The following is a 20,985-nucleotide window of genomic DNA, read 5'->3' as shown; positions in this document are numbered from 1 at the left end:
TCGTGGGGGACTGGGGCCAGAGAGGGAGCTGGGGTGAGGGATGGTGGTGGGGTGTGTGTGACGCTCCCTGAAGCTGAGTTGTGAGCCCGGCCCGCAGGTAGGGGAGGAGTTGGAGGGGATAGGCCCTGGCTTCTCTTCTCACTCTCCTTATCCCGTTTCTACCACTGCCTACGTTTTTCTTTTAGGCTCCGCTATGTCACCATCCTAGCCCATCCCTTAGTGGTTAAAAAAGGAGGGAGAAGAGCTGGGCCTGGAAAGGAGCTGGGAAGAGCCTGGGCCAGGGCCCAGTGGGGGACTGAACTGAACAGTGCAGACCGGGAGGAAATGCAGTGGAGGGGGAACCATGGGGAGAGGAGGAGTCTTGGAACAAAGTTGGGGGGTGGGGAGAAGGAGCTGGGGTTCTCCTAGGACACAGATGAAGGGAGTGGGCAGCAGGGGTGGGTGGGGGGGTGGAGCTGTCTGGAAAGCCCTGAGGGATAAGGAAGGTGGGACTGGGGTAATAAAGTGAGTGCCAACCAGTTCAAGAGTCTGAAGAGTGGTGATTCATTCCTAGGCCAGGGAAGCCTTCCTGCTCAGGTTCCCCGGTGCCATAGAATCCATTTAGAGCGTCTGGGTCCTCCTAGAACTTGGCTGAGCCTGGCCCAGGGAAATACGAGGCAAAATCTACTAGTTGCTACAGAGCTAAGCTCCTTCCCTCTCAGCAGGCTGGTGGGATCCTACCCTCAGGGCCCACCCTCGGCCTCTAGCTGGCGGGCTCACACACAAACACCAGCCCCAGCCCCAATCTGGAGCGCTACTGAGGGCTCTCAATCCAGACTCCGGCTCCAGCTCTTCCTGTTTCCCAGCCTGCCTCCCTCCCATTCTCCGGCCTTCCCAATCTCAGCTGCCAAAAATCACCCAGCGTCTTGGTGTCCTTTGTCCTGAGAGATGTTGCTGCTTGGTGTGGGGCAGGGAGAGAGCCCAGGAGACTCTGGGGGGTGGAGACTGGGAGTGGCTGGGGACTGTCAGGGGCAGAGGCTGCCTGGAGAGGGGTCTGCGGTGGAACTGTCTCCACATTAGAATGGTCGCGATGGGGGAACCTGGGCACCAGGGGTTGTCTCCACGTGGAGCCTGATCCCCACCGACCCCTTCCCTGTAGCCCAAAGTACTGTGAGTGATGACTTCGTACAGATTTGAGAAGGAAAATGGAGCTGCTACCAGCCAGAGGGCCTGAGGATGGTGTCCCACTCCCCTAAATGAACGCTCATGCGCCCCCATTCCTACCATTTCCTTCTACTGCTTTCCCTTTCCATCTCCCCTGGCTTGTCCTCCCTATCACTGAATTTCCCTCCTCCTCTGCATGGCCACCAAAGGCCTTGTCGATCTTACATTTCTTTCTCATCTTCATTACCACTCCCTTCCACCCGCACCCCATTCTATCTACCTTGTCTTGCCAAACAAAACCCTCCTCAGCTCTTTTGGAAACCACCACCCCCTCGACCCCCCTGGAATCCAGCCATCCTCCCCACCCCCACCCCATCTTCCACCTTCCTCTCCCACCCAGAACCCAGGCCCCTAGAATCTGCATCTGGTCCCACCATCTCCGTCCTTTCTTAAGGTTCCTCTTGCTTTCCCTTCTCTCTCCACATGACATCTCTAGACTCGTCATTCCCCCACATTCTTATATTTGCTGTTCTTTCCCCAACACCAATCACCCCCAAACTCTTCACTCTCGTCCAGAAACCCCATCCTCCTGTGTATGTCTCCATCTTTTCAATTTCTTCCCCTCATTATGCCCCAAACTTCCATCCCATTCTCTCTCACAAATGCCCTCCCAAACCTCTTCTGCTACGTTTGCCAAAGACGCTGTCACCCCAAGCTTCTTTCCCCTCCCCTTGTCACACACCTCACTGCCCCCGTGGCCCCCAAGAAGCTCCATCTCTCCAACCTAACTCCATTACCCCATCTCTGCCACAAACCCACAGGCTCCCCCCCTCACCTCTACCGCACACCCCTTGGCCCCCAAACTTCTCCAGCCCCCCTCATAACTGCCCATACAACCCACGGCCCCTCCTACCTAGCCCTCTCCCGCGCCAGGCCCGCGGGCTCCCCGCATTCCGCCTGAGCGAACCCCTCCCCGCGCCCAGGCCCCCTCGGCCTCTGTCTCTGACAACTCGCCCGGCGCCTCCCCTTCTCCGGATCCCCCTCCCCCTCTCGCCTCGCCGCTCGCCTCGCGCTCCCTCCCTCCCTAGCGGCTCCCTCCCGGCCCCTCTCTCCTCCGTTCCTCCGCGCTCCCTCCTTCTCCCTCTTCCTCCCTTCTCCCATCCCCCTCTCCCAAGCGCCCTCCCTTCGCCGTCCGCTTTCCTGTGCGAGTCGCCGGACGCGCAGACCAGCCCGCCCGCCCGCCCGCAGCCCCGCGTCGGGCCGGGGCCTGGGGCCAGGACCCGTTTCGGGGGGACCGCCGGCCTCCGGGAGGGGCCAGGAGGGGGCGAGGGAGACGACCGCCCGGGAAGGGGCGGGGGCCGCGGGCGGAGGCCGCCTAGGGGGCCGGGGATCGCGCGACTGCGGGCTGCGCGGGGCGGGCGCGGGCGGCGGGCGGCGGGTCTGAGCCGAGCGGAGAGCCAGCCGGGCCTCGGGGGCGGGCGGCGGCGCGGCGGGGGCGGGCTGCGCGGCCCGGGCGTTCCGGGTGGCCTGGGGAGGCGGCAGGCCTGGGGAGGGGCCGAGCGAGAGCGGGGATCGGGATTTGCTCCGGAGGCGGGCGGGCGATCGGGGCCAGGTGGGGTAGAAGGGGGGATGGGGGCCGCCCTCCGGGGGGGTCGGGGCCGCCGCCGCCGCCGTCGCGGCGGCGACTGAAGCCGGGAAGAGGAGAGGGGGGCGGGGGAGCGGCCGCCGCCGCCCCCCGGAGGCGCCGGAGCCCCGAATCCCGCTCGGAGCCAGCCAGCCGTCCCGAGCTACAACCAGGTAAGATCTGCCGCGGCCCGGGCCTCGGGCCCGCCCGGGTTCTGGCCCGCGGCTCCCCACCCCCACCCCTCGTAGTTCCCCCTCCCGCCGCCGCCGCCTCCATTTGTTATTTTCCCGATCCGGTCCCCCACTGCGGGCACTGCCTGGCCTGAGGCTGGGGGCTCAGGGGGTGGGGCCGGCCCCCGAGGAGGGATGGGGGCCGGGGCACCCGGAGGATCGGGAAGGTGGGGGGAGTTGGGAGGATCTCAGGAGGAGGGCTGATGGGGCAGGAGGGTAGCCAGGACCCTGGGACCCAAAGAGGAACCCCGAGGTGGAGGGTCGGCGTAGGAAAAATGGGATGCCCGTGAGGGGGCTTCGGGGCGAAGGCAAAAAGGAATGGAGAGATGGCAGCGAGGTGGGGCATGAGGACTCCAGGAAAAGCCCCAAAGGCCCAGAACCCGGGTTTCAGAGCCCGGGGTTCGGGGTGCTAGGTGTAGAAGGGAGTTGGGAAATGGGGAAGGGGTGTGGTAGGTGGGAAGAGAGGGATTGTAGCTGATGAGGGAGGAGGATGGAACCTGGGGAAACGGGGGCTCTGAGAGGGCCACCTTTGAGAAGAAGAACCCGGCGTGTTCCCGGGTGGAAGTGGGAAAGTGATGTCTTTGTGACTCAGTTTTCTTTCCCCTACCCCGGGTCACCTCTGACCTTGTTTTTCCAATCTCAGACACAGGTACTTCTTGGAGAGGAGCACACTGGGGCCCAGTAGTGTGGGTCCTCCTGCAACTGATGAGGAAGACTGGAACCCTGAAGGGAGAGTTAGGGAGCAAGGGTTTCTGGGAGGGTGGAAACAGAGGAGAGAATTGGGCAGTCTTATAGGCACTCCAAACAAGTTGTGACCCCCATCCTCAAATCCCCAGAGCACCCACTGCCCCTCTAGCTGTGGTTTCCTTAAGAGGGGGTGGATCTTCATTACTGTTTTGTGCTCAGAGATTTCCCTTTGTGCATGGACTTATTTCTACTGGGGTAGGTACTCTTAAGCTCCCTTCCCTGAGGGTGCTATAGGAGGACAGGAGCTGCTTTGGCAACTGTAGGGGGAGTTGCTGGCAGATGGACCCCCGGGATGGACTGTAGAGGGGCAGGTTCTGCCATTTTGTTGCCATGGCAATGACCCAGCGGGATGTCTAATAGATGGGGGTTCAGAATCTTGATCGGGCCTTTGGCTATGCCCTTGGAACTCTTGGCTAGGTTCTGGAGGATGTTTCTGGAGCTGCTCATGGAGAGGAGGTTCCCCAAGGGGTCCACCGCCTTCCATCCAGCTGTCTTTGGGAGAAAGGTAGACATATTACTTGCAGGTCGTAGTTGTTTCTCTAAGACCCTCCCTTTAGGCATGGTGGGGGGATAGAAATGCTCCTGTTCCAAGTTATGCCATCTTTTGGCAGTTCATTATTAGGGACTTTCTGTATAGTCTTTTTCCTTCTTTGCACAGGTATTCTTCCATTTTCTTAAACTTGAGTCTTCCTTCCCAAGTATCCCTTTTCGTCTTTCCCAGACTATCCCCACAGCGACCCCTTCCCTCAGCTAACCTTGGACCTTCTGTTTCTCTGACCTTGTAGGAATGGCTGGGCTCTCCATGCCCATCCCAGGTGAGGGTGGCCCGGGGGAGAGGGCTGTGGAACAGCCTGGTGTAGTGGAAATACTCCAGAACAGGAGTCGGGAGACCTGGGTCTAGTCCTGGCTGTACCTCTAACTAACTGTGACCTTGGTCAAGTCACTTCTTTGAGCCTCAGCTTCATTATCAGATGAAGGGATTATAGATAAGATGATATCTGAGGCCCCTCTGACAACTGTAGATTCTAAGGCTTAGGCCAGTGCCTTGTTATCTGCTGGTCTGGGCTGCACTGTTATCTAGGACTGGTTTGTGAGTCTGGCAGGTCTGGAATGATGGTGGAGGCTGGGCCAAAGATCCTGGAATTCACCCTGCAAGCCCATCCTAGAAAGCCTTGTGCCTCGAGTGTATTCCTTCAGACAGCCTCCTCAGATTTCTCCCTTAATTTCTTTTCTTGTTCTTACTTAGAGACTCTTTCCCTATTTTTCATGTTTTCACCTCCGCAATCCGGCCTTTATCCTTTTGCTTTTGCGGTAAAAGGTGCCGACGGTGAATGTGCTTAGTGTTTTGCAGACACATAGTAGGTGCTTGTAGATAGATCGGAGTTACAGTGACCGGCTACTAGGACAGGAAGGAGGGTAGCTTAGCTTGTTGGTGCTAAAACATGGTCCAGGTTCAGGAATGTATATATAACCCAGCCCTACCTCCTTCTCTCTCCTGCCACTCCTTCTCCCCAGGGTCACCTACCCTTTTATGACTGCTTTTCTCCTTCAGAGCTACTCATTGCTAATTTTATCAGATTTTAACTGATTAAAGAAGTTGAGGTGGGGGAGGGCCACGCGAGGCTCGCTCTGCTCTTCAGGTACATGCCTGCCTTTCTCTGACCTATTGGATCCCCTGACTCTCACCAACCATGAACAGGTTCTGTGATAGGAAGGAGAGATGAGCACCCTCCTTTAAGGGGCTGGCAAAGACACCCCAGTCACAGTCATTTCTCGTGCTTTTGTTATAGGATTGTTTTCCCCTTTTGTTATGTTGGGTTTTGTTCTTTGCGGGGGTGGGGGGGGGGTTTGACAGTATTTGAAAACCAATTCACACAACAACTCAAAAGTGCGGTAATAGTTGTGATGGAAGAGAAATGGCTGGTGTACTGGGCAGAGCCTCAGCTGTAAGTTCAGAAGACAGGGGGCTCCGTCCCAGCTATTTCGGGACTCTAAGTGAGTAAATTGTTATTAAGTTTCCTGGAAAGGTTAGGTCCACCCCTCACTGCATGCCTCAGTAGGGTTCAGTGGAGGTGAGTGAGAGGTATTTACTCTGTATTCCTTGGGAAAAATAGTGCTACAGAATGTAGAAAGGCTATTTCCCTAGCCAGGCCTCCTAACTGACTCAGAATAGGTGGCTAAGCCTACTCCATTTGCACTGAGGCCAGCAGCACTTCATTCGAGAAGACCTAACTGAAGTTGGTGGGTTTAAAGGTCAGTAGCAAGAACAGACCAGAACATCCATATATACATGACATCTGTGGGGAATAGGGAAAGGAAGAAAACTGTAAGAAGATATCATTTTTGTTCTCAAAAGATCTTACGGTTAGTAATATGGAGAGATGTGACACTTAGCAAGAAATACAAACAAGTGCAAATGAAAATTACTGGCTATGTAGATAGAGATACATAGATAGGCCGTGAGGAGGTATGAGTCCCTGTCTAAGCCAGGTGGGAAGACAGGCTTACCAATGTGTACATTTGTCTCGTTTACCCACTGTTACTCACTGATCTGGTTGGTAGAGTGAGAGCCTGGACTTTTCCTCTAGCCGTAGGGAACGCAAGCACTAGAGCAGGGGTCTTATGAGACTCTCAGAATTGAAGTTCTGCACTTTGGAGATACCTAGGTTTGGTCTTGGCCTTGGTCGGGCCGTGTGCCTTTGCATTGTAGAATGGGACATTGTTCTCCCACCTACTCTGATGTGAAAAAAGATTCTTTTCATATCTCTGGGACTGATCTAGGCCTTCTGAGAATCCTCCCCACCACCTTCTGATGAGATCACAGCTAAGTACTGAAGAGCGAGCATGGGCTTTGAAGTCAGGGAGATGGGGCTTGGTTCTGGTGCTGTCACTGGTTCCTCACTGTGTATTTATCACACGAAGTTGGGCAAGTCACAGTCACAATCTTTGAGCCTCAGTTTCTTCACCTGTATAACGGGGATAATAAGAATACCTCCTTTTCAGGGTTGGTTGTAAATATTAAATGAAATTGTACATGTAAGGGCTTGACGTAAAGAAGGTACTCCATAAATCAGCTAATACTTCAGCTACATTTCTTGATGCTCCTTTTAAAGGCTCTGTGGAATTCGTGTGTGTGCATCTATTTCCTAGGGATCATGAAGGGTGACACCCTGAACTGGGGTGCACAGGCACCTTGGCGTTTTCTGCCTTCCCACGAGATGAAAGGGATGCTGTTGCCGGCAGAGCTGCCCTCACAGGTGGCTGGGACGACCCATGGGCACGCCAGCAGTGTCTCATGGCTGGGCTGCTTACTCGGCCCCTTGACAGGCACGGTAGTGTCCCCTTCAGACTAGTGTTCCCCAATTTGGAGACTCTGATGGTCTTTTTCCAACAGGCTTCACTGAAGACAGACCGTGTGAGTTCCAGGTGCCTGTACCGGAAACTTGGAGATCCTGCTTCCTAGGCCACAGCTGTGGGGAACTTAGGGTGAAGCAGATAAGTTTCTGTATTCAGCTGCCCAGGCGGAGGAGAATGGGGTCTCCACAGCCTGAAGAATGAAGACACGACAGAATAAAGACTCAGTGAGTAGGAGCTAAAATGAGAAACACGAAAGATCAAGGGCAGGGAAGCTTCTGGCCTGTCCCAGGGCCCAGCCCGCCCCTGCCACCCAGCTCCACTCTTTCCTCTCTTCCACCGCCAGGCAGCAGCTCCACCCCCCAGCAGACAGCCTGGCTTTGAACCCCATCCTTCTGGGACACCCGCTGGCGGGGAAGCATAGAAATAAGGCACATGATGAAGTGAGGCACAAGGTAGAAAACGACATGACCTGCTTGCCTCCTTCTCCCTCAGATGTCAATGAGGAGTGGACGGAAGAAAGAGGCCCCTGGGCCCCGGGAAGAACTGAGATCGAGGGGCCGGGCCTCCCCTGGAGGGGTCAGCACGTCCAGCAGCGATGGCAAAGCCGAGAAGTCTAGGCAGACGGCCAAGGTATTCTGTCCCCATGTCCTGCAACGGGATGCCCAGGCACCAGGGCTGATGGTGTGTATGTGTGTTGGGGGGAACTTCCTGTCTGGCTGAGGGTACTGGTGGAGCTCGCGAGGTATAGGACAGGCATTTTCTTTCTCTCTAACAGAAGGCCCGAGTAGAGGAGGCCTCCACCCCAAAGGTGAGCAAGCAGGGCCGGAGTGAGGAGATCTCGGAGAGTGAAAGTGAGGAGACCAACGCGCCAAAAAAGACCAAAACTGAGGTGGGAGACCCTTGCGGCCATCCTGACCCACGTTCTGACCGTTCTTTCACCCAAACTTCCTTTTGCTCACAGTTCTTTAGCTTTGCCTGGAATGTGCGAGAAAAGTCTTATCCTAGCGCTTATTAAAGTAGCCTGTCTGTGTGTCAGTCAGATCTTTAGGGCCTTGGCCAGACTGTCAGATGGTCAGGCAGGGCCAGAAGGGGACGGGAAGAGTGTGGGGATTCTAGCCTCTCCTTTTCTAGGCGCTGGCTTTCGTGCAGGGGCTGGGGAGGAGATCCAGGCTGAGGAGTCTCAGTGGAAGGAACAAATAAATCATAAGGAGCGTGCAGAAGTGGTCTTTTTAAGAACCAGTGGTTTCTGGGATGTGCAGTTAAAGGGGTAGATGAGATGAGAGGATGGCAGATGGGCTGGTGGGTGGAAGACAGGGATTTGGGTTCAGCTGTGGATTGGGAGAAGGTGCTAGAGACGGACACTTGAGGAGGGAACTCAGGCGGCTGCTGGGGAGCAGCCGAGACTGCGGGGAGAGTGGGGGAACCCCCGGAGGGCAGGGAGGTGGGCTCCAGCAGGAGTACTCAGCGCATCGTGGCACAGCGGTGTGCTGTGAGCGGGAGGTTATTTTGTGCGAGGGAGGCCCCCAATCCAGAAGCAAGGAAGGAAAAGGCAAGGGAGAAATGGCCGTCCCTCTTCTACCGCAGGAGCTCCCTCGGCCACAGTCTCCCTCGGATCTGGATAGCTTGGATGGGCGGAGCCTCAATGATGATGGCAGCAGCGACCCTAGGGATATCGACCAGGATAACCGAAGCACGTCCCCCAGCATCTACAGCCCTGGAAGCGTGGAGAACGACTCCGACTCGTCTTCTGGCCTGTCCCAGGGCCCAGCCCGCCCCTACCATCCACCTCCACTCTTTCCTCCCTCCCCTCCCCCTCCAGAGAGCACCCCCCGACAGCCAGAGGCCGGCTTTGAATCCCATCCTTCTGGGACACCCACTGGGTACCATGCTCCCATGGAGCCGCCCACATCTCGAATGTTCCAGGCTCCTCCAGGGGCCCCTCCCCCTCATCCACAGCTCTATCCTGGGGGCGCGGGTGGAGGAGTTCTGTCTGGACCCCCAGTGGGCCCCAAAGGAGGAGGGGCTGCCGCTTCAGTGGGGGCCCCTAGTGGGGGTAAGCAGCACCCCCAGCCCCCCACCCCCATTTCAATATCCTCTGGGGCTGGTGGTGCTCCCCCAGCAAAGCCGCCCAACACTCCAGCTGGTGGTGGAAACCTACCGTCCGCTCCACCACCAGCCACCTTCCCCCATGTGACACCAAACCTGCCTCCCCCGCCTGCCCTGAGACCCCTTAACAATGCCTCCGCCTCTCCTCCTGGCCTGGGGGCCCAGCCGCTAGCTGGGCATCTGCCCTCCCCCCATGCCATGGGGCAGGGTATGGGTGGACTTCCTCCCGGCCCAGAGAAGGGCCCCGCTCTTGCTCCGTCACCCCACCCTTTGCCCCCTGCGTCCACCTCTTCTGCTCCCAACCCGCCAATGAGGTATCCTTATTCGTCCTCTAGCAGCAGCTCTGCAGCAGCCTCCTCTTCCAGTTCTTCTGCCTCGGCCTCGGTCTCCCAGTACCCAGCTTCCCAGGCACTGCCCAGTTATCCCCACTCCTTCCCTCCCCCCACCAGCCTCTCTGTCTCCAATCAGCCACCCAAGTATACTCAGCCTTCTCTCCCATCCCAAGCTGTGTGGAGCCAGGGTCCCCCCCCACCTCCTCCCTATGGCCGCCTCTTGGCCAACAGCAATGCCCACCCAGGCCCCCTCCCTCCTTCAGCTGGCGGCCAATCCACTGCCCACCCACCAGTCCCAACACATCACCACCACCACCAGCAACAGCAGCAGCAGCAGCAGCATCATGGGGGCTCTGGGCCCCCTCCACCTGGGGCTTATCCTCACTCCCTGGAGAGCGGGAGCTCCCACCACGCACACCCCTATGCCATGTCTCCCTCACTGGGGTCTCTGAGGCCCTACCCACCAGGGCCCGCACACCTGCCTCCACCTCACAGCCAGGTGGCCTACAGCCAAGCAGGTCCCAGCGGCCCCCCAGCCTCTTCCTCTTCCAATGCCTCTTCCTCCTCTCAAGGGTCCTACCCGTGTTCACACCCCTCTCCTTCCCAGGGCCCCCAAGGGGCGCCCTACCCCTTCCCACCGGTGCCTCCGGTCACCACCTCCTCGTCTACGCTTTCCACGGTCATTGCCACGGTGGCTTCCTCGCCAGCAGGCTACAAGACAGCCTCCCCACCTGGGCCCCCACCGTATGGCAAGCGAGCCCCGTCCCCAGGGGCCTACAAGACGGCCACCCCGCCCGGATACAAGCCGGGGTCCCCGCCCTCCTTCCGAACGGGGACCCCACCGGGCTACCGAGGCGCCTCGCCACCGGCAGGCCCAGGGACCTTCAAGCCGGGCTCGCCCACGGTGGGGACCGGGCCGCTGCCGCCTGCAGGGCCCTCGGGCCTGTCATCCCTGCCACCACCGCCTGCGGCCCCCGCCTCAGGGCCGCCCCTGAGCGCCACGCAGATCAAACAGGAGCCGGCTGAGGAATATGAGACCCCCGAGAGCCCGGCGCCCCTGGCCCGCAGCCCCTCGCCCCCTCCCAAGGTGGTAGACGTGCCCAGCCACGCCAGCCAGTCGGCCAGGTGAGAGGCGGGGTGGGGGTGGGGGTGGGGTGGCAGGCGCGGGACGGGCCTTGCGTTCGTTCGTGTGGTGCTTTTCAAAGTACTCCAGGCCCTGGTCTCGGCCGCTGGTGCGGGGCCGCTCGCAGGGGCTGAGCGCGCGCTGCCTCCGCGCCCGGCAGGTTCAACAAACACCTGGACCGCGGCTTTAACTCGTGCGCGCGCAGCGATCTGTACTTCGTGCCGCTGGAGGGCTCCAAGCTGGCCAAGAAGCGAGCCGACCTGGTGGAGAAGGTGCGGCGCGAGGCCGAGCAGCGCGCGCGCGAAGAAAAGGAGCGCGAGCGCGAGCGGGAACGCGAGAAGGAGCGCGAGCGCGAAAAGGAGCGCGAGCTGGAACGCAGCGTGGTGAGTTCACCGCGCGCCGCCTCCCGCCTCTGGCCCGCCCTCTACGCGACTCGGGGCGGCTCGAGGGGGGTGGATGTGGGGTGTGTGTGTGTCATGCGCCACCTGTCGGAGAGGAGGAGCCACTGCAGCCCAGGAAATGGAGACCAAAGGATTCCAGCGGGAGGAATTGCATCTCTGGGCTGGAGGAAGGCAAGCTCAGGTCAGAGTACCTGTGGATCCCAGGAAGAGCCACTAACCTACATAGGAAGAGAAGGGGCAGGGAAGTCCCTGGCGGGCTGAGTTCCAATGAGTTGAAGCTTTAGGTGTTCAATGCTGAGACATGAGCAGCTGAGGACCAGGACCAGCCACCTCTTTCCAACCTGCTTTTTTGACCCCGCTTCTCCGTGTATCCCGCAGAAGTTGGCTCAGGAGGGCCGTGCTCCAGTGGAGTGCCCACCGCTCGGCCCAGTGCCTCATCGCCCTCCATTTGAGCCGGGCAGTGCTGTGGCTACAGTGCCCCCCTACCTGGGTCCCGACACTCCAGCCCTGCGCACCCTCAGTGAATACGCCCGGCCCCACGTCATGTCTCCTGGAAATCGCAACCATCCATTCTACGTGCCCCTGGGGGCAGTGGACCCGGGGCTCCTGGGTTACAATGTCCCGGCCCTGTACAGCAGTGACCCAGCAGCCCGGGAGAGGGAGCGGGAAGCCCGTGAGCGAGACCTGCGTGACCGCCTCAAGCCTGGCTTCGAGGTGAAGCCTAGTGAGCTGGAACCCCTGCACGGGGTCCCTGGGCCAGGCCTGGATCCCTTCCCCCGACACGGGGGCCTGGCTCTGCAGCCTGGCCCACCTGGCTTGCACCCTTTCCCCTTTCATCCGAGCCTGGGGCCCCTGGAGAGAGAACGTCTAGCGCTGGCCGCTGGGCCAGCCCTGCGGCCTGACATGTCCTACGCGGAGCGTCTGGCAGCTGAGAGGCAGCATGCAGAGAGGGTGGCTGCCCTGGGCAACGACCCGCTGGCCCGCCTACAGATGCTCAACGTGACCCCCCATCACCACCAGCACTCCCACATCCACTCTCACCTGCACCTCCACCAGCAGGATGCCATCCATGCAGGTGAGACTCCTGCTTCCTGGCCCAGGCCCTTTGAGGCCACCTTGCCGCCCTGGCAAGTGATCGGTGCTTCTGTCCCCCGGGCCAGGACTTCCCTCCCCACGTCTGGCCTGAGCCTCTCTCCTGAGATTGCTGCCCTGGCCTTTGCCTTTGCAGCCCGTCTCCTCCTGCCCCAGCCTTGCCACGGAGGCCCTTCCCCACACCCCAGCCCTCTTCAGGTCTGGTGCCCACCCACGACAGAGGCCCAAGGTGGGAACCTTTGAAGGAGCATGGTCTTCCTCCCCTCACAGCCCCTGCCTCTGAGCCTTCACGGAACTATTTTCTTCTTCCTCTGGATTCAGCTCTTGTTTCTTGCCATCTTCTCCCCTCCCTGGCGGAGGTGTTTCATGTTCCTCTCTGCCTCTAGATCTGTGACCTTCTGGAAAGAGAGCCTTGTGGCTCAGGTTGTGGGATCACAGTTGACAACGAGCTTTACTCACTGTCTTTTCACCGCATTTCTTACTGTCAGAACACTGCACCGTCTAGCCTCACAGTCACATTCATTGCAGGCTCCTTGTGCTTTCTCTCTTTGAAGCTCCTCCCCATCTCATTTCCTAAACTTCCAATCCTCTTCCGTCTCCTCTCAACAGTCCGCTCCTCCCTCCCTATTCCTCAGGTCCCTCTGCCAACTGTAATCTCCTGTCCTCTGCCATCTGTACATCCCTACTGCAGTAGGGTCTTGCCCTGTCCATCTCCCAGGCCCCTAGTTCCTCCATTGTGCCTCCTTGATCCACTGGATCTCCCAGTGTGTGATTGCCCACCTCTCGTCCCAGGCATGGATGCCTTCACCCAAATGCATGGCTTTCCCCAAACCTCCCTCTGGTGACACCTTCCTCTTCTCTACCCTCCAGCCTCTGCCTCGGTGCACCCTCTCATTGACCCCCTGGCCTCAGGGTCTCACCTTACCCGGATCCCCTACCCGGCTGGGACCCTCCCCAACCCCCTTCTTCCTCACCCTCTGCACGAGAACGAAGTTCTTCGTCACCAGCTCTTTGGTAAGGATGGAGGTCTCGGGGTTGGGGAAGGTCTCACGAGGGAAGGGCAGAAAGGAGGAAGTTAGGTGGTGGGATTGGCCTGGTTGGGCTTGGGGAGAGATGAGGAGGTACCCAGAGGAGCTGGGAACGGGAGTAGGAGGGCTGAGGCCCTGCCCAAGAGAGGCACAGGGTTTAGGGCCCGGCTAAGAGGCCTGAATCCTAACCACCCCTGGCAACTTGCTGGGCTGGCTGCCACCTAAGTTGATTAGTGGTAGCTCCTCTGTATGTAAAGCGGCTGGCTACCTCAGTACGCCATCAGTCACGTGGCCCCTGCCCTTCCTGCCCACAGCTGCTCCTTACCGGGACCTGCCAGCCTCCCTCTCTGCCCCGATGTCAGCAGCTCACCAGCTGCAGGCCATGCACGCGCAGTCCGCTGAGCTGCAGCGCTTGGCGCTGGAGCAGCAGCAGTGGCTGCACGCCCATCACCCGCTGCACGGTGTGCCACTCCCCGCCCAGGAGGACTACTACAGGTACCGCGGGGCGCCCTAGGCCAGCCCGAGGGGACGCAGCTCAGCCCGCCTGGGATGGGCTGTGGCTCCCGTGGGAGGGGAACCCCTTCCCCGCCGTCCTCTGTGAGAGGGGCCAGGTCAGGATGGACCTCAGCCTCTCAGTCCCTGCTCTGCCCCCCTCTTCCCCCAGTCACCTGAAGAAGGAAAGCGACAAGCCGCTGTAGAACCTGCGATCAAGAGAGCACCCGTGGCCCCTGCATCTGGACCCAGGAGGCCTCCCTCCCCGCCTGCCACTCAGAGCGGAGGGGGCTGCCGCTCAGTCCCAGGGCCTGGGCCTCTGGGCAGAAGGAAGGAGGAAGGGACAGATGGAAGGCCAAGGCTCCTGTGGTGTGCGGAGGTGGGGAGGGGGCGGGGGTGAGGGCGGAAAAGCGCACAGCATCTTGGACCAGGTCCCTCTCCCTTGGCCCCCACCTTTCTCCCTCCCCCCACGCCCCACCCCCGTGGCCACCGCCTCTCCCCCGCCCCTTGGTGTGATTATTTCATCTGTTAGATGTGGCTGTTTTGCGTAGCAACGTGTGCTGCCCCCGCCCCTCCCCAGCCCCCGTGTGCGCGCCCCCCACTGCGATGTATGCCCCTCGCCCTTCCCCCACATTAATAATTTATATATATAAATATCTATATGACGCTCTTTAAAAAACATCCCAAACAAAACCAACCAAACAAAAACACCCTCACGACTCCCCAGGAAGATGTCTGTGGCTGTTTCTTTGTGGGCTACCGGGCGGGGGTTGGGGGCGTGGGTCTCTGCGCGGCGACGCCTCGAGAGAAAGCTGTGGGATCACCGGAGACTAGCCCGGAGGTGGGTGGGGCCCCTGGAGAGTTGGAGAGGGGACCTCGAAGAGCCCGGGGTCCTGGAGCTCTGGCTCTGCCCTAACGGGGTCCGTTATGGCGCAGAGTCTTGGCCTTCCTCCCAAGGCCGGCAAGTCAGGACGCTGGCGGCCTGGGACAGCTCTAGGCGACTACGCAGACTTGGGAGGCACTTCTGCCACTGGCCCCACAGTTAGGGGCCACCAGAGACTTGCATCTTTTCCGTAGGATAGTTAGAAATGATGTTGAAGCGGAGGTGCAGGGGGCGTGGCTGCTATAAGTTTAAGCGTTCAGAACGCAGGAGTTTTAACCACCCTATAGTTCGAGGAGGGAGTGGGTGACAATTTCAAACGCCCGGAAGGGAAAGGAAATTAGAGGGCGTTATAACGCTTCCCCCCACCCCGCCCCGACACAAGGCCATTTTCGGAAAGCGCGGGAGCTGCTTCAACGCCAAGCTTTTACTGCTGCGAATCCTCGTCTACGTTCTTAAAAACTAAAGGGGAGTGACTGGCTTCTTCCTGAGCCAATCGGCATAGAGTTATTTGCATAGGCCTGTACCAAACGTTCACAAACTCTAGAAACGGATGATTTAAGAGAGTTCTTTTCAATACTGTTTTCCCTTCTGAAAGCTGCAGTGTGCCCTGGTGCTTGTATAGCAGTAAAGATTGGAAAAAATGCCATGGGAGCTCACCCTCACCAACAGTGGAGTTGGTGGACATGCCACCTTCTCTCCAGGGCGTGTTCCGCTAGTGTTACAGCTCTTTTAGAATTTGTCTAGTAGGTTTTCTGGTTTTTACCGGAAAACCCCCACCATACAGTTTGTCTTTAACAATAGAATAATTTTAAGTGAGCTGGAAGAATTTCAGATTGTAGGTTAGCTCACTGTTCTCCCGACGCGCTCGTTATTGGTTGTTAAAGACGGAGAAATGGAAGCGGTATCGTGAGGTTTCCGGCATCAGCTGATGCAATTTCCCTAGCGCCCCCACCCGCTGGGAGACCGCTCTAGGAGATCGCTTGTTTTTCCTGGCTGTTTTTCGAGCGCGGTTGCACGTGTATCTTTTGTTCTATGGCGGCCGCCTCTGCTCAAGCTGCATCGTTGAGCGCCGAGCAGGCCAAGGGTGAGAAACCTTTTAGTTGTCGGGTGGGATTCTTGCTAAAGAAGAGTGCGGGGAAAAAGATCTGGGGCGAGAGAAATGGCTGCGTTCGCTGGGAAATGCGGGTACTCGGTACCATACTCTGCCAATTAACAAGGGTCCTTGCTCCTGGAGCGAGAGATTCGGAGGCCGAGTTCCTTGGGTTACTATGGTTTCGGTCTGTTAAATAATTCCCTGCCCTCTTTCTTGTGTTTTCGTTTGGGCCCGCCGGCCGTGCGCCGATGCGTACCCGGGACTTCTTCCGGGATGCGTCTGTTGCGCAGTGGTCCTGGCCGAGGTGATCCAGGCGTTCTCGGCGCCGGAGAACGCCGTGCGCATGGACGAGGCTCGGGACAACGCGTGTAACGACATGGGCAAGATGCTGCAATTCGTGCTGCCCGTGGCCACGCAGATTCAGCAGGAGGTTATCAAAGCTTATGGCTTCAGCTGCGACGGGGAAGGTGGGTCGGACGGGGATGGAGGAGAGAGCGATGGATCCCTTGCGTGTCCGAGCCGTAATCCCTTTTCTCGCCACACGGCGACAGCCACACTCTAATAGTATTGGTACTCTGAGACCAGGGTCTGTTCATGAACTTGAGCCAAGCGAAGTCTGAAGTGAGTTTTCTAGTTATCGTTAATTATACTGTTACACTATTTTAAGACGAGGAAACAGACTCTAGAAAGTGCCGGAGGTCACAGCCGAGTTGGACCTGAAACCCGTTCTGACGGCTTGTCGTGAGGTGTCTGCATGACAGCACAGCTCTGCAGCCCCTCCAAGGTGTTTCAACTCTTTTCTGTTTGAGGGTTGGCAGTTCAGTTTCTCTGGGGAGATCAGGGTCTCCCCCAAGGGCGTTTACTGATTCAGCCCAACTGGCCCATGGCCCTCCTGTTCCTGGTTCTGGACTGCTGATCTTGTGGGTGTGCATCCTTTGGGGTCTTGTGACTAAAGTGCTAAAATGGTTCGCCTGATGGCGGGCAGCACACTGCTTCGGGATATTTTCATTCACTGCATCACATCCAGTTGTGCCCCAGTGTAGACCAGGAAGTAGTTGATCCAAACCACACAGGGCAGAGGCCTGCATATGTCTTGTTTTGCAGACAGCTGCCTGGGGCCAGAGCCAGAGTAGCCAGCGACTCCGGCTCAAGCTGCCCCCTCCTGCCATCTTGGGCACATCCGTCCGCTGGGGGTGTGGACTGATGCTCCTGTTTCCCTTCGCAGGTGTCCTTAAGTTTGCCCGCTTGGTCAAGTCTTACGAAGCCCAGGATCCCGAGATTGCCAGCCTGTCGGGCAAGCTGAAGGCGCTGTTCCTGCCGCCTATGACCCTGCCGCCCCACGGGCCTGCTTCGGGTGGCAGTGTGGCCGCCTCCTGAGGGTTGGCCCTCCCGTGGCACTGCTGGGGAAGGGAAGACCTTGGTGTTCCGGAGGATATAAATGTGCCTGTGACTTAGCCTTGCCGTCTGTCTTTTGTGACCCTGACAACCTCTGCGTCCTGGCCCGATGCGCTCCGCCTTTCAGGCTGCTCCATCTTCCTGTCCGAGTCCTCCCTGTGCTCCTGCTGGGCCAACCAGCTCCGGGGCAGAGTGGGAGGGGCCGGCCCCTCAACGCCCTGGATTGGGGGGCCCTGCACAGGCAGCCCCGCCTCTGAGGAGTGGGGTTTCCTGGGCTTTTTCTGAGGCCCCTTGGCTTCTGTGTGCTGGGAGGCTCCCCCATTGGTTGGTGCTCCCTTGGCCAGGGTCTCTGGTCTCTGGTCTCAGACTTCCTGGTCTCTGCCCGCAGCACCCATCCTCCCTCAGCTCCGTCGGACGGAGCGCAGCGCCAGGTGGAGCTCCAGGTGGCTCCTCCCTTCCCCAGGGAAGGAGGCGGGGCACAGGCCGGCGGCGCTGGACCGCGGCGTGGGGCTAGAGAGAGAAGCCAGCTGCTGTGGGCGGTCTAAGGCCAGCCCCTCCCCACCTGTCCCTTTTCCGGGTTTATTAAGTCCAGGGGCTTGTCCCTGTGGCATCTTGGCCTGGCGGGCAGCATCGAGAGGAAAGTGGCTGAGTTCTGAGTGTTCTTCCTCACCTTGGGCCACTGCACGGCTGCGGCTTGGGCTCAGCCCCGCCCCCTGTGGCCATCCGCCTGTGACTCCCTACCCCTCTCGGGAAATGCTGTCCCATGGGTAAGTCCCCTGCTCTGCTTGCGTATCATGGTCCTCTGTTCATTTGGGAGGGAGGGGCAGTATTCCTGCTCACTCCTGACAGGTGTGTGACCACGAGTGCGACCTGCCTCTGCCCCCTGCCCTGGGTCTGCTTCCCCGAAAGATGTCAGGAACTCCGGGCTCATTCGTAGCCCTCTGCACCACCACCCCTTCTCTAGCACTTTCTCCCTGACAGATGCATATTTTTTCTCACCATTGCATTTCTCCCTTCATCCTCTGGTCCCCTGCTTCTGCCATCTGCTTAGGATCTGGCCCCCTGGGAAGCCCATGTCACCTGAATGAAACATTACACGTCTGAAAGGCAAATCTGAGAAGGCTCCCCTGTTCCCAGTAAACTTCCCAGTATCCTTCATTCAGATTTCCTTCAGTTTCCCTTCACTCCTCTGCATCAATTCATTCAACAGATACCTGTTGAGCATCTATTACACGCCAGGTGCTTTTTAAGGTGCTGCCAATACTGTAGCAAACAAGAGAGACATGGTCCCTGCTCTCACGGAGCTTCACTCACTCCAGTGGAAGGTGACAGACTGCCCAAGGAACCCACTAAGTAGGACAATTGCAGGTTCTCAGAAGTGTTACCCAGAAAATGAAGCAGCTTCACGTGCTAGTAAGTGACTGCGGTGCCAGTGGCGTCACTGGCTGGAGGGGGCAGGGAGGGCTTTCCTGAGGAGGTGACACAGGAGCTGTGACCTGGCGGGGGAGCCAGGCTCCAGTGCCCCTGGGCGGAGGGAATGGCCAGTGCAAAGGCCCTGCTGTGAGAACAAACTAAAGGACAGTGCCTGCAGCAGAGCAGGCCAGTGGGGAGGGCCGGGGCAGACCAGGCCTTGCTGGAGTTTGGATGCTACAGTGAGGACCTGCTTGGCATGTTGGTGAGTTGATGGGTTGGCCACCCCCGAGTCCTGCAGGTTCTTGCTTCTCACACTGACATCTGCCCTGGGGTGGGCCCTGCCTCCCCCAGTGCACACCTTGTCTCCTTCAGCCCCGATGTCAAGGTTTTGATTGAGTTGCCTGATCCCTGATCCCTTCCGCACTCCCGCCTCGGTCGTTTTCCTACCACGTGGTTGGCAAGGCCTCTCCTGGGACAGAGTGCTTCCTCGGGGCCCCAGCCTGCCCCTGTGAGACCCTCTGCCACGGGTCCCAGCCTCTGAGAGAAGCTCAGCTCAGCCACAGTGCCCAGCTCACACCCAGCGCTGCTCCAGTGGGTCCTGTGCCTGCCACCCGGGTGCCTTTGCAGATCCTGCCTCTGCAGGAGTGCCGGCCCCTGTGGCCTCATCATGGGCTGTGCCAGTGCCCTGCCTCCTCCAGCAGTGGCTGGTGTGGTGGGAAGGGCAGTGGCCTCACATCAGACAGCCTTGGTTTGTTGCCTTCCCCTTACTAGCTTGTGACCTTGGGCAAGTTACTTCTCTGAGGCTTAGTTTTTGTTTCTAAAATTGGGGTTGGTCTAATGAGCCCTTCCCAGACCAGGGCTCGGACCGTGTCCCCTGCATTGGTCTATTTAGTAGGTCTAATGAGACCTACTAAATAATGTTGGCATGTGGATTAATAATGTCACATAGAAGGTGTTCGTGCCAAAAACTTACTTCATATTGGTCTTTTGTATCAGTATTTGGGAAATATTGTTAAGCTCATTTATCAGGTAGGGATACTGAGGCTCAGGGAACTTCAGGAACTTTCTAGATACTATTTCACCTTCTTTGCTCTTCCAGACTGCCTGTCTTTCTGCATCCCCCTTGATCTTCATCTCTACCTTTATTTCCTTGCTTTCCAAGTGAATAATTTTCTCTTCGGAATTAGTAGACCCTTACTTTTGTAACTCTCAGCTTCCTTGAGCCTGTTTTCCTCCCTTAAAAAAAATTTCAGAAAAATAACTCCTACATCACAGGGATGTCTGAGGCCCAAATGGGATTGTGTGTGTGTACAAGTGCTCTGTGAACTCCAGAGCACTTACGTCAAGGGAAGGGAGGTGCTTCTTATTTATTTTCGTGCCAGAGGACAGCAGAGACGGTACATCTCATCCTGGTGTCTGCCTGCCTTCTGGCTTGACCCCCTTCAGAGAAATTCCTGCTTCTTCCGTGGTCAGGAGTTTCTGGGTCCCTAGTTAGTTTCTCTCCACCAAGTGGTGTAAAAGCTCCAGAAGGAGAGTGGCTTGTGGCCAGGGTGCAGGGAGTGTTTAGTGTCGAGCACGGACCTGCAGCTCCGTGTGTGGTCAGGATGCGGTGTCCACATGTGGGTGTTTGCACCCAACCAGGTACGTGCGTAGATAGACATGGATATGGTGAGGCGTACGTAGTGGGGCTGTGTGTGCATAAGTGGACGCTTGTGTGCTTGTGTGTGTGCGTGTGTGTGTATACTCACCTGTATATGACAAGTAGGGTGTGCATGTGTAGGACCGGACCTGGGCTTGTGGCCAAGTACGTGCACGGGTCCGGAGGAGCTTGGTTATTGGACACATACTCTGTGCGAGGCATGGTGCTAAGTTTTGACCCCTTGGAGGTGAGCCAGACTGGCAGCGGACCCCCTGTGGTGGAGAAGGCGATGTCCACCTCCTTCCTGCCCCCTTCTGTGGGGGTGAGTTCGTGGTCTTTCAGGGCGGCTGTCCAAGACTGGAGGTAGTCAGTGTTAGACCATGCAACAATAAACAGACCAAGCAAGGCTCCCAGGGCCCCAGAAAGAGGTGGAAAAAAGAAGCCCTTCTTGGGGTGGGGGGGGGGAAATTGATGTTCAAAAAATGATAAAGTAGCCAACATGAGAAAATAGACTTTTGTTGGGCTTGAGCACTTTATTTATTTTCCTTATTTTCTGAGGCACAGCATACATCGTGTGTGTGAATGTTGAACATCACATTTATTCCGTCGTGTATACACCACCCGGATCGCGATGTAGAGCATGCCCAGTACCCCAGAAGTGTCCCAGGAATTGCCATCTCCCAGTCAGTTTACTTATTTTTATCAAGGTAATACGTGCCCGTGATACAACCTTCAAAGAGGTGGAAGGGAGAAGGAAAGGTCCCTCCCGGCCCTCTCCTCCAGCCGCCTGGTCCCCCTCCCTAGGGAAGCCACCAACAGGAGTTTCTTGCGTCTGTTTTGTTGGGCTTCTTTCCTCTTGCTTTGGTTTGTATTTGGAATTACAGGGA

At 58.0% G+C, this 20,985-nt stretch overlaps 2 protein-coding genes and 1 non-coding gene across 6 annotated transcripts; all 3 read left to right on the top strand.

The window, feature by feature from the left end:
- Positions 1-2,790: 2,790 nt before the first annotated feature.
- On the top strand, positions 2,791-14,405 carry ATN1 (atrophin 1). Of its 4 annotated transcripts, none has more exons than XM_032645490.1 (11): positions 2,791-2,940; positions 7,139-7,325; positions 7,594-7,731; positions 7,877-7,990; positions 8,686-10,664; positions 10,823-11,045; positions 11,442-12,138; positions 12,292-12,384; positions 13,026-13,169; positions 13,498-13,678; positions 13,848-14,132. In XM_032645490.1, exons 2-11 carry the CDS (start codon positions 7,299-7,301, stop codon positions 13,879-13,881), a joined length of 3,630 nt encoding a protein of 1,209 aa, XP_032501381.1. In that variant the 5' UTR covers positions 2,791-2,940; positions 7,139-7,298; the 3' UTR covers positions 13,882-14,132. The 4 variants fall into 4 exon arrangements, with proteins under 4 accessions (XP_032501381.1, XP_032501380.1, XP_032501383.1 ...); XM_032645489.1 differs by having other exon boundaries at positions 7,594-7,782; XM_032645492.1 differs by lacking the exon at positions 12,292-12,384 and having other exon boundaries at positions 13,848-14,405.
- Positions 14,406-15,271: 866 nt separating this feature from the next.
- On the top strand, positions 15,272-15,333 carry LOC116761390. The gene has a single exon (XR_004351963.1). It is a non-coding gene; the product is annotated as a U7 small nuclear RNA (small nuclear RNA).
- Positions 15,278-17,106, top strand: C10H12orf57 (chromosome 10 C12orf57 homolog). The gene is made up of 3 exons (XM_032645494.1): positions 15,278-15,642; positions 15,942-16,118; positions 16,877-17,106. Exons 1-3 carry the CDS (start codon positions 15,591-15,593, stop codon positions 17,026-17,028), a joined length of 381 nt encoding a protein of 126 aa, XP_032501385.1. The 5' UTR covers positions 15,278-15,590; the 3' UTR covers positions 17,029-17,106.
- The last annotated feature ends 3,879 nt before the right edge of the window (positions 17,107-20,985 follow it).

The sequence above is a fragment of the Phocoena sinus genome, chromosome 10 (genome assembly GCF_008692025.1).
Source record: "Phocoena sinus isolate mPhoSin1 chromosome 10, mPhoSin1.pri, whole genome shotgun sequence".
NCBI classification, from domain to species: Eukaryota; Metazoa; Chordata; class Mammalia; order Artiodactyla; family Phocoenidae; genus Phocoena; species Phocoena sinus.
Note: the sequence above shows the minus strand (reverse complement) of the source record. Positions and strands in the feature narration are given on the sequence as shown.

Bases quoted from the DNA above. Each gene is read 5' to 3' on its own strand.
- ATN1 (XM_032645489.1), top strand. From the start codon at position 7,299: ATGAAGACACGACAGAATAAAGACTCA. The intron at 10,665-10,822 runs GTGAGAGGCGGG...CGCGCCCGGCAG, and splicing joins CACGCCAGCCAGTCGGCCAG to GTTCAACAAACACCTGGACC. The intron at 11,046-11,441 runs GTGAGTTCACCG...TGTATCCCGCAG, and splicing joins GCGAGCTGGAACGCAGCGTG to AAGTTGGCTCAGGAGGGCCG.
- C10H12orf57 (XM_032645494.1), top strand. From the start codon at position 15,591: ATGGCGGCCGCCTCTGCTCAAGCTGCATCGTTGAGCGCCGAGCAGGCC. The intron at 15,643-15,941 runs GTGAGAAACCTT...TCTGTTGCGCAG, and splicing joins GAGCGCCGAGCAGGCCAAGG to TGGTCCTGGCCGAGGTGATC. The intron at 16,119-16,876 runs GTGGGTCGGACG...TTCCCTTCGCAG, and splicing joins CTTCAGCTGCGACGGGGAAG to GTGTCCTTAAGTTTGCCCGC.